Source organism: Lutjanus erythropterus, chromosome 12, assembly GCF_056507025.1.
Source record: "Lutjanus erythropterus isolate fLutEry1 chromosome 12, fLutEry1.hap2, whole genome shotgun sequence".
NCBI lineage: Eukaryota > Metazoa > Chordata > Actinopteri > Lutjaniformes > Lutjanidae > Lutjanus > Lutjanus erythropterus.
The window spans coordinates 31,038,422-31,055,439 of NC_139328.1; the positions used below are offsets into that span (position 1 = coordinate 31,038,422).

Below are 17,018 nucleotides of genomic sequence, written 5' to 3' on the forward strand. Positions count from 1 at the left end.
TAAGTACTAGATGACAACAGGCCCGATGCTGCCATTAATACTTGATGTGGAGATGATCACAGGACATTCACATGAATGTGATACTTACCATGCAGATGAGACACTTGTACCGATCTCCTCTCAGTATCTGCCTCTCCAGCTCTCTGATTCGAGCCTTCAGAGCCTCCATGGTGGTAGCCGTGGACTCCTCCTCTGTTACCCTGGGTAAGAGGAACAGGAAGTGAGAGACAGAAGGAGAGACGTTTACTTTTGACAGTAGAAGACACATTGATGGATGAGAGTGTGTAAAATTCCACACCAGCAACCACTGACAGACTATTAAAGACAGATAAATCTGAAAACTCTGTTGAAAAGACATCTGTCTCTCTGTCTTATGTATAGTTTGGCATTTTTCTAATTATCATGGCAATGTCCTCAAAGGTTCCATCGTACAACAGATTTAAGCAATATAAAAGGATTCCACCCTTCTTTTGATCCTTCAGTCTCCGTTGCTTTGACTCCAAGTAAAGTGCCCTGTCCTCCTTTTCCATCTATCCCTTACAATTTATCCTCTTCTCCTTATGTCCTTACTTCATCCCTCCTTCATTCTGTCCACCATTCTCTCTTTCTTCCTGCCTCTAAGCAGCCTCTGATTAATGTGTAGCATGATAACAGAAAATGTGCATTTAACACTGTCCGACAGCATATGAAGCAGCCATAACTAAATCAATACAGCCAACGCACAGACCACAACACTGCTGATGATGATGATTTGGTGCAGCGAGACGAGGCCGCACAAGCCAGCCCGTGTTTATTATAGCCATCCACTCGCTCTCCGGCGAGATGCAATAGCAGTGTGTGTGTGTGTGTGTGTGTGTGTGTGTGTGTGTGTGTGTGTCTTAAAAAGGGAGCAAGCGTGTGTGTTTATGATGATGTGGTCATTTTGCAGCCTGATAGCTAGCTGATCTATGGTATTGATCTGGATGGAGAAGGACAAGCGGAGTGAGGGAAGGGAGGGTGAGCGCAAAGGAGAGCGATAAGTGGCTGTGTGTGTACAAGTGTGTGCGCGTGTGTGTGTGGCCTAGGATATGGCTTAATTTGCTGCATCCTCAAACAGCAGGGACTGCAGGGACAAGAAAACAAGGATGGACTTTCTCAATTTCCTATTTAAAGCCCTGTCTGTACATCCATTTTCACTGTATGCAGCAATATGAGTAGTTTAAGTCATATTTCCCATAATCCAACAAGCTCATTAAAATAAATTGCACATTTAAACTAAATTGAAGATTAAATTAAAATTAAAATTAAACATTTCAGGTTTGCGTGGCCATCACCAGACTTCTTCAAACACACACCCTCAGGCTGAGCAGAAAAGTCTTATGTTTGCATTCAGTTCAATTTCTTTTTGGCAGAAACTTGTCCAGGAGCAACAAAAACTCACTCATCTCACACAGCTGTAGACATCACACAACTGACTTAAAATACACATAAAACGATTGAGAGATTAAAAAATAAACAAGCTCACATATGGTATGTACCTTAAAATAAGAGGTTTAAAATCATTTTACTGCTATGCTGACGTGTTAATAGGAAGAATGGTGTCACTTCCACTCACACACTGCACCATGAATACCTGTTCTTGCATTATGTAACATAAGTAACTAGGGTAGTTCTTTCCTTCTTCAGCTCCCGTTACAATGATTTGCTCAAGAAGATTTACGCACATCTGTCATCACAGGGACCTGAAGTCCTCTGACTGAAAGGACGGTCACTCCCAACACTGAAACTTTCACACCCCCACAGATGTAGCAGGAGGTTTTGCTTCCTCCATAAGGTCTTGGGGAAAAGTCGACCTGTTCTGGCTCCTCCCTGTAACCCATCACCGTCCCGTGTCTATAAAGTCCTAGTTGGGACTCTGAGCCTGACTCGCCACTCCATGCCCTATAAACTGCTTTACCCTCTCCTCTTATTAGTTCTGAGCTTGTAAAAAGCCATTTAGCCTTGATTAGCCTGCTAGCTTATAAAGCGTCAGTAGACTCTGGGCTGGACCGGGCTGGACAGGGGTTGTCCCTCAAGCGAGGCTGTCTCTTTCTTTTAACAGCTCCAATAAAGCCCTCTGTCGCTCAGTCGAGCACAAAACTCTGCCAAGGGGCTCTCCTTCCTTGTCCGAAGAAAAAAGAGATGGGGGAGAAAAGTTTGACTCTTCAAAAAGATTCCCCTTTTCTCTCAACAACACTTGCCTCTTTGTCTCCTATTATCCTTCCTATCTTCACAATGAATATTCATTTAGCACAGCTGATTTATAGAACACCACATTTAAAAAGTTGTTTAATTTCCAAATGCTATAAAAAGACATGTTAATCTATCTTTATGTGGCCGTGATCATCTAAACAGGGGGGCAGTGAGGTGGAGGGGGGAGTAAGAGGGGGTGGTGGAGGTGCAGAGATTTAATGGAGGTAAAACAGAGAACAGGATGATTTCACAGTGCCAAGGAGAGGAAAGACAACTCTCTGGGGCTGAATGTGACACACAGAGAGATAAACTGCCTCCCAACCAGCAAGAAGCACAAGTGAAAATCCTTGAGTCTAAGGCCTTTATGCTCTTTGTGTGTGCCACTGATTTAAGCTGGCTCAGGGGTTTTCAACCTTTTCAGTCTTGGAGCCAAAATACAGAAATTTATGTCACTGTGGGACACAGGCTTAGCAAACATGTCATGGAGACTTACAGAAACAAGCTAACAGCTCATTTTGGGTTACAGCCTGAAATGTAAGGGATTCCCGGGTGAGAAAATATACAAGAACATTGTGCTTGATTTAGCTTCTCCTCAGTCTGGCATGCAAGATATTGCTGGTAACATGCTATACCAGGCTATTGCAAAGGTTTAATGGGGAAATAAACAGAGCTGTAAATCATACAGTGTGTGAAGAGTTCAATATCATCTTATGACATTTGAATTTTCTTACCAGATCAAAATCCTTTGGAATTTGTTATGAAATCTTTAAGCGAAGCTCTAAAAATTTCTTAGTTCAGATTCAGTTGAGGTCTGTGTTCACTGTGTGACAGCTGAGAAGGCAGAAACACTTCACTCTTTGAATCGCAACCTAATTAATGTTCTTTAGCTTCAACACTCGATGTAATAAAGTCAACAGTATTACGACAGACGACTCTGTTGTTAGAGTGTTGGTTAAGAGTGGTGTGTCTTTCTCGAACAAAGGATCTTTGACTGAGTATAGGCGTTGGCTCCGAGAGAGCACATTAAGCCAGTTACTTTTAGAATTAAGCAGAGGTGGGAGCAAGTCGCGAGTGCATCTCAAATCTTTGCACTCGCGTCCCAAGTCAAGCCTAAAGTCCTAAACTTTGAATATTTTTTTCAACAAAGCCTCAATTTACTGTTAATTGTCAACTTCAAATTTTGAGCGAAGTTGGAAGTTGTTTTGTCTCCATCTGTAATGTTGGACCTGCACATTTTGCTCCCTGCAATTTTGTCTGTTATTGACCACCTTGCAGTTTTTGTACAAGATCTAAATTCATTTTTTTAAACAGTTTTCCCAACTAGAGTTCAGTAATGTAATGTAGGTTCTTCATCATACTCTCATGAAATTTGATTGGATGCTGGTTCAGACAAAGGATCTGGGGAATTACGTGTTTTGATTGGACAGGAATGAACAGTATCATTAATGTCAGCTGGTTCAGAAAATGAACTGATTCAGGGCCAACTAAAAATGTAATGTGAGTCCACAACTCTGGAATTAAGGTTAATTAGCAACAGCCAATTAAATGCATGACCTGCCATTAGCAGCGTTTTTCATTCTAAATTCATTCTCCAGCAGCCACGGTGTCACCTAAAATGTTGACTTTTTGCTACCTGTATGTTTTGTACATTTATCTGCTAATGAAATAAGAGCAGGAGCTCCAGATATTTACTGGTATGTACTGCACATCTGTTTGCTCTGTGTTTGTGCACTGCCGCGTGTTTTCCAGCGTTTGTGAGCACAGTGGGACGACGCTCTGGCTCGGTGGGTTTTAACTGAAGCTGTGGCCTTGATCTGAAGGCCTGGCATCATAAAAACTGAGGAACCAATACTGAAATACAACTTCCATTCACACAACATGCTCCTACTCCAACTTAGTTACTGCCCCACAGGGCTTTTTGAATGTGTGTGTGTGTGTGTGTGTGTGTGTGTGTGTGTGTGTGTGTGTGTGTGTGTGTGTGTGTGTGTGTGTGTGTGTGTGTGTGTGTGTGTGTGAAAGAAAGTGAAATCGTAGTGCATTTCCATCTCCAGTCATCCCTATGGCGACAAGCAAGCAAGAAAGCCTGACAGGGACAGATAGATGGCTGTGCCTCCCCTCTATTTAGCGCTCTGTCCCCAATGTGTGTGGGGCTATTTCTCATTTCATTAGTGTGTGTGTGTCTGTGTGTAGCTGAAGACCTCCACCATCCATCTCAATCAGCCCCGTGTCTTAATCTACTGTCTACCTACATTTTGGCCTCACTCAGCTTCTCTCTCAACACACGCGCACACAGATGATACCATTACGTAAGAATTAATTCAAAAAAGTATTTTGGCACGATATTCTAGCAAACATTGTATCCACCAGGTAGGGAAATAAATCTCATGTATGTGCCGGGAAAATAGCAGCGGTAAATCCCTTTAGAGCATCATTCTCTGCTGCACCCTGTTAACCGAGGCCTTAACTACACTGACACACCATGATAAAACATTTAAGTCACTATTGATTTCCCCTGCCTCAGCCCGATGTGTGTGTGTGTGTGTAGGTCTCAGATGGCAAAAGGGAAGGGGAGGGCCGTGTTTTGTAAGTGCCTGAGAAAAATTGAGACAGAGGACGGCGAGAAAAGAGAAATGGAAAGGAGAAAGAAGGGAGAAAGAGAGAGAAATGTGGCTCAGCGACAACAAAAAAGAGAAGACCCAGTGAGGAAGAGGTAGCGAGAGACTGGCCAGTGTGTGTGTGTGTACATGGAGGGGGGGGGGGGGGGGTTATGGAGGGTAAAAATCTAGCTTCATCACTTCCAAATTGAGGACAGATTCAATTATTTGCAGAAACCACATGGAAATCTCTCTGCATTGTTCCAGCTGGAGCACCAAATTTGGCAGCAATCGCATTGGCGGCATTGGAGGGGCCATTTATCTTAGAGGGGAAAGAGCGTCTCCGGCATCGTACGTGTGTGCATGTGTGTGTGTGTCTGTGTGTGTGTATGTGAGCTCATTTATCTTGCAGGGGAATGAGCAAGGGAACGAGGACGCCCCGGGAGGCGACCAGATCATTACCCATCTGGGATCAGAGACAGAGAGATTTCACTAACGCTGCCCTGTGCAGATCCCCACACACACACACACTGACACACACACACACACACACACACACACACACACACACACACACACACACACACACGCATGGGTACAATGTATCAATGTAACGAAAGGAGACAAATCTCATTTTCATTTGGGGACGGAGGGGCACAGAAGCTCCACAAATACGTGCATTTATAGCAAGCGGAGAAGAGTGAGGCAGGGAATTGTTCCAGCCAGCCAGCTGACTGCTGCTTCCACTGCAATCATTCAGCATCTTGTTGGCTCCCTCTAAATGGATACTTAGATTAAGGCATGTTCTGCTCCAGGTGCTCACTAAGACCTCTGCTAGAACATCATGTTGCGACACACACACCTACATGTTGGCCATAAAGAAGTCATAACGTCACATTTTGTTCAGAAATTCTTAGAACCTAAGGTAGTTCTTGGCTTTAGGGGAGAGTGATGATTCCCACGAAATGAAATCTTAAGAGATTTACTTTATTTCCAAAAGTGATTCCTTTACCAAACATTCGTCTGACGTTATTTATGGTCTGTGGCAAGAAAATAAAAATCTGTCCTCAATCCCAGTCTGTGACAGCTCTGTCTACAGCACCATTTGCTGACAACTATAGCAACCAACAGAGAAAGTTTGGGCTAGTTTTGTTTGTACAATACAGTTCAGTAAAAGCACATATAATCTACTATTTAACATAAGAGTTTGGAGTCAATAGTAGCCATTGTACCATAAGATTGGAGGAAGACCTAAAGTTGGCTTTTAAGGAGCTTTGGCTGAAATGCAACGAGGGGAATCTGTCCTTTACTGTTGTGCTCCCTAGACTGTACAACTTTCACCCTCTCAATGTTAATAATACCCACACAAATAAAAGCATTAAAAGTTCCTCCACTGAGACCATTTTTGGACTTTCATTACTTCTTTTTATGTCCCAGTCTCAGTTCTCTATCTGTGTTACTTAGTGTTGAATTTAAATGTGCTTTCTAAATCAAGTGACTCTCTACTAGGGATGCACAATCTGCCAGTGCTCTTCTTTCCCCAAATTTAAAATCTGTAAACTATATTAGAATCCTGTTTTAGAGATTTCTCTGGCACATAAACTCAGCTGGCAGAAAAACTTGACTGAATGAATGTGGCTGACAGCAGAAACACTGATTTTTTTTTTTTATGAAACTGACAAAGAAACTGCATCATATGTGGATCAGTCAAGTCTGGCTGATACTCTGATAGGTCAGTAATGGCGCTGATACTGAACCAATGAATTGAAATTTTCACCTGAAAATCTGGCTAAATTTTAATTAGGGCTCACAATTTCTGATCCATTTATTGAATAAGGAGAGGTGGACACAAGTAGCTGTTTTGAGCCTTACTGTTTTATTATTCTGTTCCTTTAAATTGTTTGTGCTTCATAACTTAATGTTTTACACAACTAATGTGCTGCTAGAATTGATTATATACAACTTAAACTGAGAAAAAGATATGTTAAGGTGTGTGTGTGTGTGTGTGTGTGTGTGTGTGCGTGCGTGTGTTAATGATGAAACGACTGACAGTTCATTTCAATTAGGGAAAATACACAAAATTTGCAACCCTCAGTGTTTCTCAAATGTGGTGAAAGCTTCACCAGATCATCTCTTCAGAAAGTCTTACAATCAGCTGGGTTGTGTATGTGTTTGTGCTGTACAAACAGCAGCATGGGGAGCATGTCCTCACTGACATCATGATACACCACCTGTGTGTGTGTCTGCACTAGTGAATCAATCACCTCTGTCTGACCATTGCCACTCTACTCAGCCACACTGACCTGCCTACATCTCTTTCTCTCAGATACAAACAACATGTGCACACACACAAAGTAAAACAAGGACGCTCACACTACAGGCAACTTATCGAATGCACCCCCTCGCTCAGCAAACACTCGCACACACCTCTTGCCTTGCAGTGCTGTTTCTGATCAATACACTTCAAGCCGCTCTGCTTATTCACCAGTTATCCCCTCTGCTGATATTTAATATGGGGAACACACACGCTGAGTGCCCATTGATTCATTTAAATGAAGCATTTATCGCATGCAGCCTTCCCAGAGGTGACAGGGAACATGTTTAATACTTGTGCAAAGAATGAAAAAATGTATAGTATCACAGACATATAGGTTAATTATTTCTTTACAAAAGTATTTTTAGTAAATATGCATTTTAGACTTTCCTTAATCAGATTCTGTCAGCAGCTTACGAGACTGCGAGCCAATATAGCATTGACTGAGGTTTCCAATAACAGGAAAAACAATGCTTTTAACACTCCAATCATTGATACTAACATTTCCCCTGAGGAAATGAGCAAAGAGGGAAACGTTATGAAACACAAAAGGAGAGTGGTGATTTTTACAGGGGATTCTTAAAGGCACTTGAGGTGGACAAAGGAAATCACTTTAAGAAATAGGGGCTGGGATGGAAGGCAACAAGCAGGCTGACCCCAGCTCAGTATGTGTGTATGTGTGTGTGTGTAATCTCTTGGGGCAAAAGGACAGGAGAATATGCCAGACATGCAGAAGCAACCAATCAACCAAATCCCTCTTTCTCTTTGCTCGCTTGCCCACGGACGTTTCTCTCTCTCGCTCTCGCAATGAGCTGACCTCTATTACCCATGCAGGGGACAGGGTATGAGGGTGTCTGTGTGCGTTAGTGTGTGTGTGTGTGTGTGTGTGTGTGTGTGTGTGTGTGTGTGTGTGATTGTTTACTTGTGGCAGAATATGGATGAGGAGATGGAAATGAGGGAATTACAGAGCACTGGCCTTTCACACACTGGCTGTTCTAATGGATAGGCCAGTGTGTCTGCTTGTGTGTGTGTGTGTGTGTGTGTGTGTGTGTGTGTGTGTGTGTGTGTGTGTGTGTGTGTGTGTGTGTGTGTGTGTGTGTGTGTTTGAAACACAACTTGGTGAAGGGAACTTTCTGTCTTCTTATTCTCAGAAACAAACATTTCCAGAGTACTTCTGCTAAACATGAACTCAAAAATATTATTTGCCTTCTTTACCTCTGCATGTAACTCTCAGAGTTAGGCTAATTATTGTAATATTTTTGGTCTTGCATTCACCCAAGTGTCTCAAAAACAAATAATGAATAACTTTAACAAGGACAGTTAGAATTATTTGATGTACGGTGGTATGAGGTACTTATACATAGTCAGTGTATTACCCACAGTAGACGGCAAACATCACGCCTTCAGTTTGGAGAAGCACAGAGGAGAACCAGCACAGAATCTAAGCAATTAACTGCTGTGGACGGAGCAACAAAAGGTATTTTATCCACTTAAAGAAGGTCCATCTTATAAAAAGCATTATTAGTTTAAGTGTATGCCATATTTAGAATATTTTTAATGCTGTGCCCTGCTGTCAGACAGCCCTTTCTGACAGGAAACCAATGTTACATGAGCCAATTATCATTCTCAAACTCCATAGGCAAAATATGTCACTTTACCTCGCAGAACACTGGAGTTCCTGGTCTACTGCTGCCATGATCTGTTAAGTTTGTTTGTTATTTTGTGACTTAAATTAATCTGAACTAACCTTTTAAAACACCAAAGTCACACAATAACATAAACAAACTAACTGATGGCGGCAGCAGTAGACCAATAACTCCTGTGTTCTTTGAAGTAAAATGACTGATTTTGCCTATGGAGTTGATTGATTTGATTGAGTTGATTTGGAGAGAGTGATTAACGGCAGTTTCCCGTTGGAAAAGACTGTCTGACAGCAAGGCAAAGAGGTGAAAATATTCTATATATAGCGCACATTTAAAATCATGCTAAGTTTTCTTATAAGTGGCTAAAATACCTTTTGTTGCTCTGTCCACAGCAGTATATTGCTCACCTTCTGTGCTGGTACTCCTCTCTGCTTCTCCACACTGGCGATGTGTCAAGCAACACCTAAAGTAGCTTATACTGACTATCAATAAGTACTTCAAACAACCCCACATCAAATAATCCAAACTATTCCTTTAACTGTTTACCATCCATCATGTCACAGTGTATAAAGTGTTTTTGAAGGCATTTGTTTGTGTGAACAAACATTTGCATGTGTCTTCGCACTGCTGCCTCACAGCCCGTGTGTGCGTTCTAGTATCTGCTATGTGCCTATTAATGATTGTAAGGCAGCTCTGTGCTGAGAGAACATGACTCAAGGAAAAAAAAATCAATGCCTGAAAAGACCTTCCCTGTCACACACACAGCAAACACAGAATCCACAAAAAATGCATCATTAATGACCATCTACAAGGCGACTCTCCCGCAAGTAAGAAAACTCATCAGAAAGTCATAGGATCACCATTGGCGTGTGTGTGTGTGTGTGTGTGTGTGTGACACTACAGTGGGAGTCATTTTCTCACCTTTTACAACTAGATCATGGCGTGTGTGCGTGTGTGTGTGTGTCCATGTATATATGTGTGCAACCTACTTTTCGATCTCACTGTTTTTACAGGTGCGTGGGGCACAGGAGGAAGAGGAGGAGGACGAAGGAGTGCTGGGGTCTGTCTTGCTGCTTTCTCCGTTGCTCGTTGAAGGCATCTCTGTAAACACACACACACACACAGGTGACATGGTTAACACTGTCAATTTTCAGCCTGCAATAAGACTTTATACAACTTGCTGAAAAATTAAAAAACATGAACCACAATGAGGAGCTAATAAACCTGTTTTTGTCTCTACTTACCGTCGCTGGCCCATTTGGAGAATTCAGGCGTTATTCTGTTAGAAGGCATCCCACCGCTGCAACACAAACACACAAACACTGGTATGAACAGAGCCTTAGAGGTGCATACCATTTCACTTACAGTAGTTAATGCAAGTTTGTCTTGTGCAGGTTTGACTATGTAGTGTTTAAGGCTTCATACTTGAGCACGGCTCCCCGTAGCGCCTCCCTCTCCCTGGCCTCTCCTTGGTCCTCTCCAGCTCCGGAGCAGGGGATGATATCGGCCTCGGTGTACTGGGCCTTGCCGTACTCCAAGGTGTCATCTCCGTCCACGTCAAGGTCAGCGTCACTGTCTGCTGCGCTCTCCTTAATGCTACACGTGGCAAAACCTGTTCCTGTGAAAATAACAGACAGACCATTTTTAGCATAACTATTATTTTAAGTACTAAATACGACACAAGGAATAAGAGAACGTTGGATTTTGTGTGTAGAGAGTAAGATCTGCTAATGGCATAGTGATATGTGGAACCCTCAATGGAATTGTTCTGATATACAATCAAAAAACAACCCTTGGCCTCACCACTTATTATCTTCCAAATCACTTTGGTGGTGAGGTTGCTGGTCTGCCTCTGCCATGATTTGTTAGTTTGTTTGCACAACTGTCTGACTTCAGTGAATCTGAACTAATCTTTTAAAACACCAAAGTCACACAACAGCATAAACAAACTGCAGCCTGTAGAACATGACCCACCCACTTTGGTTCCCAAGGAAAACCTATTTTTGGTTTCCATCTGAAAACCAACTTACAAAACTCATAATCTGAATCAGTTTATTTTAGATGAAAATGCTCAGAACAGTTCAGAATTAGGTGCATGGAACTGGAACGGAGGCCGGATCTATGTTGGTGGAAAACACTTACATCTGACGTACCAAATAAGTATGTAACATGGGTCTAGCTGTTTTAGACAGTTTAATGCAGGAATGTTATAGCTTTAACTGTTTTTGAGACAAACTTGAAGATTTTTCTCTTTTAAAACTTTACTTTTACCTGACCAATTACAGACTTGCAGATGGTGGCAGACAAGATGAAGATTTGGTCAGAGAGGAGACAGTGAAGACAGAGAAACAGCATTTAGACATGGGCTGAACTGATGAAGACTGACGCATCACCCATCAATCTTTGAGGGAGAGGGAGAGAAAGAGAGGGAGAGTGGGAGTGCGTGTGTGTGTGTGTGTGTTTGTGAGTGGCACTTCTATAAACCCAGTGATGAACGCTCAGACAAACCCTTACCGCTGCCTGACTGCTCCCTTCAGCTCCACTTAGCTACCAAGCCGCCTGTGTGTGTGTGTCCGTCACTTAGAGGCGTCTCCTCAGTGTTTGTTTGAGACTGTCTGTCCCTCTGTCACTTAGGCCCCGTCTCTCCAACCCCTTGAAGGGGTGTGTGTGCGTGTGTGTGTGTGCACGCGCACAAGAGTGTGTGACTCTGTCTAACTGTCACTTACACCATGTCTATCTACTACGCAAAGGTAAGGGAGGTGTGTGTGTGTGTGCAGGAGTGTGTATGTCACTTACACCCTGACTATTGGAGCACTTGAAGGTAGGTGTGTGTGTGTTTCACTTAAGATGTGACTCTGAAGGTGTCTGTGTGCGTCTACCTGTGACAGGCCTGACAGCCATCTTATTTACACCTATCCCAATTTCTACAAGCTCTCAGCTGGACTAGTGTGCTCTGTGTGTATGTGACAAGAGTGTGTGTGTGTGTGTGTGTGTGTGGCGACCAGATACAAGCTAGACAGAGCTGACAGCCATCTTATTTAACCTCCAGTCCCAGTGTGTGTGTGTGTGTGTGTGTGTGCACAAGTCTCAATACTTGACTTCCTATAACAGTCGGTCTCGGTGCACTACAGTGTCTCATGGCACTGCGGTGTCTTTGTCAAAGTGCAAATCAGGCACTAGGGCTCGTCTACCACGGATCTTCTGGGATTTAAACATCTGCCGCCGCTGCCTCTCCTCCCACCTGACCCTGTAATTCATTTCTTTCTCTAGCAAAAAAAATAAATAAAGAAAGAAATGAGGAGGGAGGAGAGAGAATGGGAGCGTGGAAGGAACTGAAAGCTGCTGTGATAAAACGCGCCACCAATGCTAAGCCGTTTTACAGCAGGGCCATGGTTTTTAGTGATCAAATAAAAAGGACCTTTTAACTTTTATTTGGTCTCAGCGGCAGAGGGGAACATATGGGAACAATGGCCACGCAGTGTAAATCCAGCAGCCTGCTGGCTCTGCTCGGCTACTAGGGTGATAGTTTTTCAGGGCAAGGCAGGAGGCGAGCAGAGCGCATGTTACATTATACAGACAAAGTACTGACATGGTGAAATGTCTAGACTTCATGGATTTTTCCTATCTTCACTGCAAGACATCCTCCTTGCTACTTTGGGTAATTTAGTGGAAAGATTAGTACTTTTCCTCCACCCATCAACCATCAAACACCTTGTTCACTGTGTAAATTACAAACATTAATCTTCCATATTTAAGTCCATACATAAAAGTAGGACAAGCAGTTCTGATTTCTGCCATCCTACCCACAATGCCCAGTCTGCCAAAGCCAGGGAAGGTACTCTGCCTTTGAGTGGCGGTGAGCGTCTCATCCATCAGCTGTGAATGAGCGACCAACTAGATGAAAGTAAAACAGATAGCTTTGCCTCCAAACCACTAATGCACTAAGAGTGCTGTAATGTGTGTGTTGGTGGTGGCAGTGGTGGTCGGGGCAAAATCTAATCAACTCATCAAACTATTGATCTCGTGGCCACAACAACTGGTTACAAGATGTGGGACATGGACATATAGGTTTGGAGGACTGGATACTGCCCACGGTAGAGGCTTTCATATATGTGAAACAGTGTGCTTAAAGGTCCACCATGTTTCTACAGTAGCCCAGAACAGACGACACTGGCTCTAGAAACGGCCTTCTGCATTTTGTACAAATGTCACGACCATCATATGTCTTCATACATGCTTGGAAAGGGAGAGTGAGACAAGGTGGTTGCAATCTGCAAGCTCACCGCTTCTTGCCAGTAAATCTTACAAACTGGTCCTTTAAAATACTTCAGGGGCAAAAAAATAAAAAATCGATCCAATTGTCACCCAAAGACGGTCAGACTCAAAAACCAGAAGACCAAAAATACAGCAATTAAACCTGATCCACAACAAGGGACAAATCCAAAGCCTTGAAGAGTAACAAGATTATTTAAATTTAAAAACGGTGATCATTTTTTTTAATCTTATTCTGATGGTGAGTCTATCGATTAAGTGTCTACAACACAATATAATATGTTGCAGTACAAAATGCAAAACAGGATGAGCTCTGGGAAGTTTTTTTTAAATGATCCCTTAACGATGGATGTAATGCTGTAGTTTCTTATTGATACACATGCATACCTACTGGAAAACTAGATTTCACGTGGTTTAATTTGTGTATGTACACACTGAACATGTCTTAGGTGTGTTAACTGTGAGTGTATGTGTGGCCTGTTTGCTCTGTGTGTGTGTGTGTGTGAGTGTGTGTGTTGCCACTCCTTCTATCTGTCCCTCTAAGCAGTCTTGGCAGGCCAATCTAATCTGGCCAGGGAAAGGTCAGCCCCACTCTAACTGCCTTTCACTCACATTATGCACCAACGCCCCCCTTCCACTCTTTTTTCTTCACCTCTCCTCCTTCTCATTCCTCCTTTCCTCACCTTTCCTTCCCTCCTTTTTGTGTTATCACTCCTTCTTCCTTACTTTATTCCTTCAAAGTCCCCTGAACTGTCCTCTTTCCACTCTTTTCTTGACATTCTGCTTTGTTACTTCTCTTCCACCACCCCTTATCACTCATGTATCACTTGTTTTCTCCCTCTGTTCTGTACCAGTCCTGCTCGACAAACTGTTTCCCCTCTCTTCTGCTTGACAGCCATGATCAATACACACACACCGACTCCAGCAGAGCCATGCTGGTCTGTCTCATTATCATAACCATCTCCTGAATATCGTTGACTCTTAACATCACTAACTACACATTTTATCCTCTGTGTTAACACGCTTCATGACAGCAGCGCAGGAGACACTCAATCTACATACGTGTCACCACGACAACACTACAAGTACAGATCTGAAGAGGCAGGCGGGATCAAAGGACTCATCAGGCTGACTGACAGCCCAGATCAACCAATCGACCGACCTCTGCAACATCCCGTTACCATAGCAATTATCGGGACCCTCTAAGAAGCAGAAAGGAGGGGTGTCAAAGGTCATCGCACTATCTTTCTGCCATTTACAGGTCAGAGAGAGAGAGCGAGAGAGATGGGAAAAGGGACACAGACACAAAGACATGAGACGGCCATCTTTGAAGTCCATTTACAAAGCACAGATTTCTCCTCTTCTCAATCCCTCTGGGCCATCTCAACCTGCAATAATCCCCCTCTTCTCCTCCTCGCTCTCTCAGGACGGCCTCATATCAAACCTCAGGATCTGTCTGTCTGCCTCCCTGTCTGCCTTTCCATCTGTCTGTGGCTAAACTCACAGATAAACTACGTTGTTCCAAGATATGTAATGATGGCACTATGAAATAACACAATAAAGCAGGAGTAATAACTTGAGTAACAAGATCAGATAAGTAACAGGATTAAATAGAATATGTTATATTTAAATAGAATTTAATTCTTTTAAGAGATACTGAGAAGTGCATTAGACTATGGTGTTGATTTTTATTACTAACTTCAGGCTCATGGTCTGAACTGCATAAGCAATCACATAATTGACTGAAAGGATACTTCTATATTAAACCTTTACTCTCTCTTTCTGAATAATGAATAGGAACCTTCACAAATAATTCTGTGGTTCTGATTGGCTGACTTCTGACGTAGCAGGACCATACACACCTTTAAATACCAAGCAAAAACCTGGAAATCATGACATTTTCATTACTTATTGTTTTTACAGGTACTGTTTAGGAATGCAATTGTTGAAACCTTACTGACTGAAAGGAAATTCTACTATCATATAACTTTATATAATAGTTTTGGCCACCATTCTTACAACTTTCTCATGAAAACACAACAATTCTTACTTTCAAATCTTAAACACTGGACTGAAAGCAATAAACTTAACAAGAATGGCAGATAACTGATAGTTTCGGTGTAAGGATTCGCTGCTTTTTTACCATTGCACCACGGGGTTTGGAATGTTAGTTATTTGAACAATTTTATCTTTGAATAAAGTGATTTCAAGTCACTCTTGTTTCAATCTGTCTTACTGGTTCCTCTCTGCTTTGGACTTTGTTACAGAGACGCATTCCTAGATCTCCTAGGATGTCAGACTGGATTTGCAATCGTGTTTACTTACTGTTAGATTGGACAGTTTCTGATTCAGATTTTGCCAAATTTACATTTGGTGCTGCTTGACAACATTCAACATTTGAAATGAATAAGCTACTTCTATTAAATGAAATGAAGGGGTTTGCACAAAAACATATGTAAAATATCTTAAAGTGAGGTATCAAAACAGCATAATCTTGGTATTAGCACCGCGATTCAGGTGTCATATTGCCACTAGTATGAAAACCCTGACCCTATGATAAGCAATGAAATATTATGAAAACTTGTTGTAGCGAACATTTTTTCCCCTTCAAATATATGCTTCTTCACGTACCCTGCAAAGTTAACAAGTAAAATCTAGTTGCTCTCCAGCTCATGAAACAGACTTGACAGACAGTCCACTAAGACGGATAAAGACAGCTGTGTGTCTGTGCTGCAGGTCCTTTCAACCTGGCTGAGCCGGTGCGAGACACAGGGAAGTCTTCCTTCACACAGAGTTGAATCATAAAGTGATCTTGTTCGATTTTTTGCTCCCTCCCTACCTCCCACACTAGCCTCCCCCTTGAAAGGGCCTCGTTCCCTCTGCCTTTCTTCCTCGCGCTCTCAAAGGGAGGGAAGGATGGTGGCACTTCACAGAGGGATAGGCCCTCTCTTCATCCCGCCAGCTGAGGAGGCCCCCTGCAACATCTCTATATCCGTCTGGCTGGCTCTTGAGAGCCTGCAGGATTCAGCGGCGAGTGTTAGAACCACTGAGGAGCTTTCAAGACAAAATCCACCTTCTGAGCCTTCTGCCGAGTGTGTGTGTGTGTGCGCGCACGTTTCAAGTCACTCTCCCCAGGCCACCTCAGTTATCTGTGTCACATCACAAGGTGCCCTATTAGAGCGCGGCAGAAGGGTCCTGTGTCTGCTCGTTTAACGACGTGAAAGAGAGACGGGCGGATGGAAGGAGCATCGTGGGAGATGGATGGACGGGTGGGGAAGCCACCTCCCACCCCACGAGCTGCTCTTTGGCTCGGTTTAGTTGAGATTTCAACATTGATCTGTCTTGTCTCCTCTCTCTCTGGCGTTGAGGGAAGGATGAGGGGGAGAGAGGGAGGCAGGTGAGACTCAGCATGTGTGTGTTTAACAACGGATCGAACAGGGAGAGAAGGAGGCGAGCAGGAGGAGGGACACATGAAAGCAGGGACAGAGTTTGAAAGAGCCTCTCAGAGATGACAGAAACTCTTTACCTCCATCTGTGCACTCTTGATGGTTTGCCTCCATCTTTATTTCTCTCCACATTTTACACCCAAACACAACTGAGGCCACAACGGGAGACCATCAAGGAGCACAGTGCAGTTCAAATCATCAAACTACATGTATTCCAACCGTTACGTCAACAGAAAGAGCATCTGTCTCGTTTAAAGACATTTTTTGGACTTAGAGGAAAGGTTCTTCAAGAAAAGAGTGAGCAGACAGTGTTACGTTTTTACTGAAGATGTGTTCTTTAGTCTAAGACAGCAACTAACAATTATTTTGATTATGGATTAATTTTCTAGATAAATCAATTTTTTTTTATCTATAAAGTGTCATGAAATGGTGAAAAATGTTTCCCAAAGCCCAAAATGACACCCACAACAAAGCAAAGATATTCATGTTTTTCTTTGAAAAGACTGAAAACAATTAATCTATTATCAACAATAGTTGG

At 42.8% G+C, this 17,018-nt stretch overlaps 1 protein-coding gene across 7 annotated transcripts in view; it reads right to left on the bottom strand.

Moving 5' to 3' along the window:
- The window catches only part of rnf220a (ring finger protein 220a), a 204,725-nt gene that overhangs the window by 11,829 nt on the left and 175,878 nt on the right, over positions 1-17,018 (bottom strand). For all 7 annotated transcript variants that reach the window (XM_084731972.1, XM_084731970.1, XM_084731969.1 and 4 more), the window contains exons 9-12: positions 10,188-10,380; positions 10,007-10,062; positions 9,752-9,863; positions 89-200 (exon numbers count right to left, since the gene is read on the bottom strand). In XM_084731972.1, coding sequence (XP_084588098.1) covers positions 89-200; positions 9,752-9,863; positions 10,007-10,062; positions 10,188-10,380 — 473 coding nt within the window. The remainder of the gene's footprint in view (positions 1-88; positions 201-9,751; positions 9,864-10,006; positions 10,063-10,187; positions 10,381-17,018) is intronic.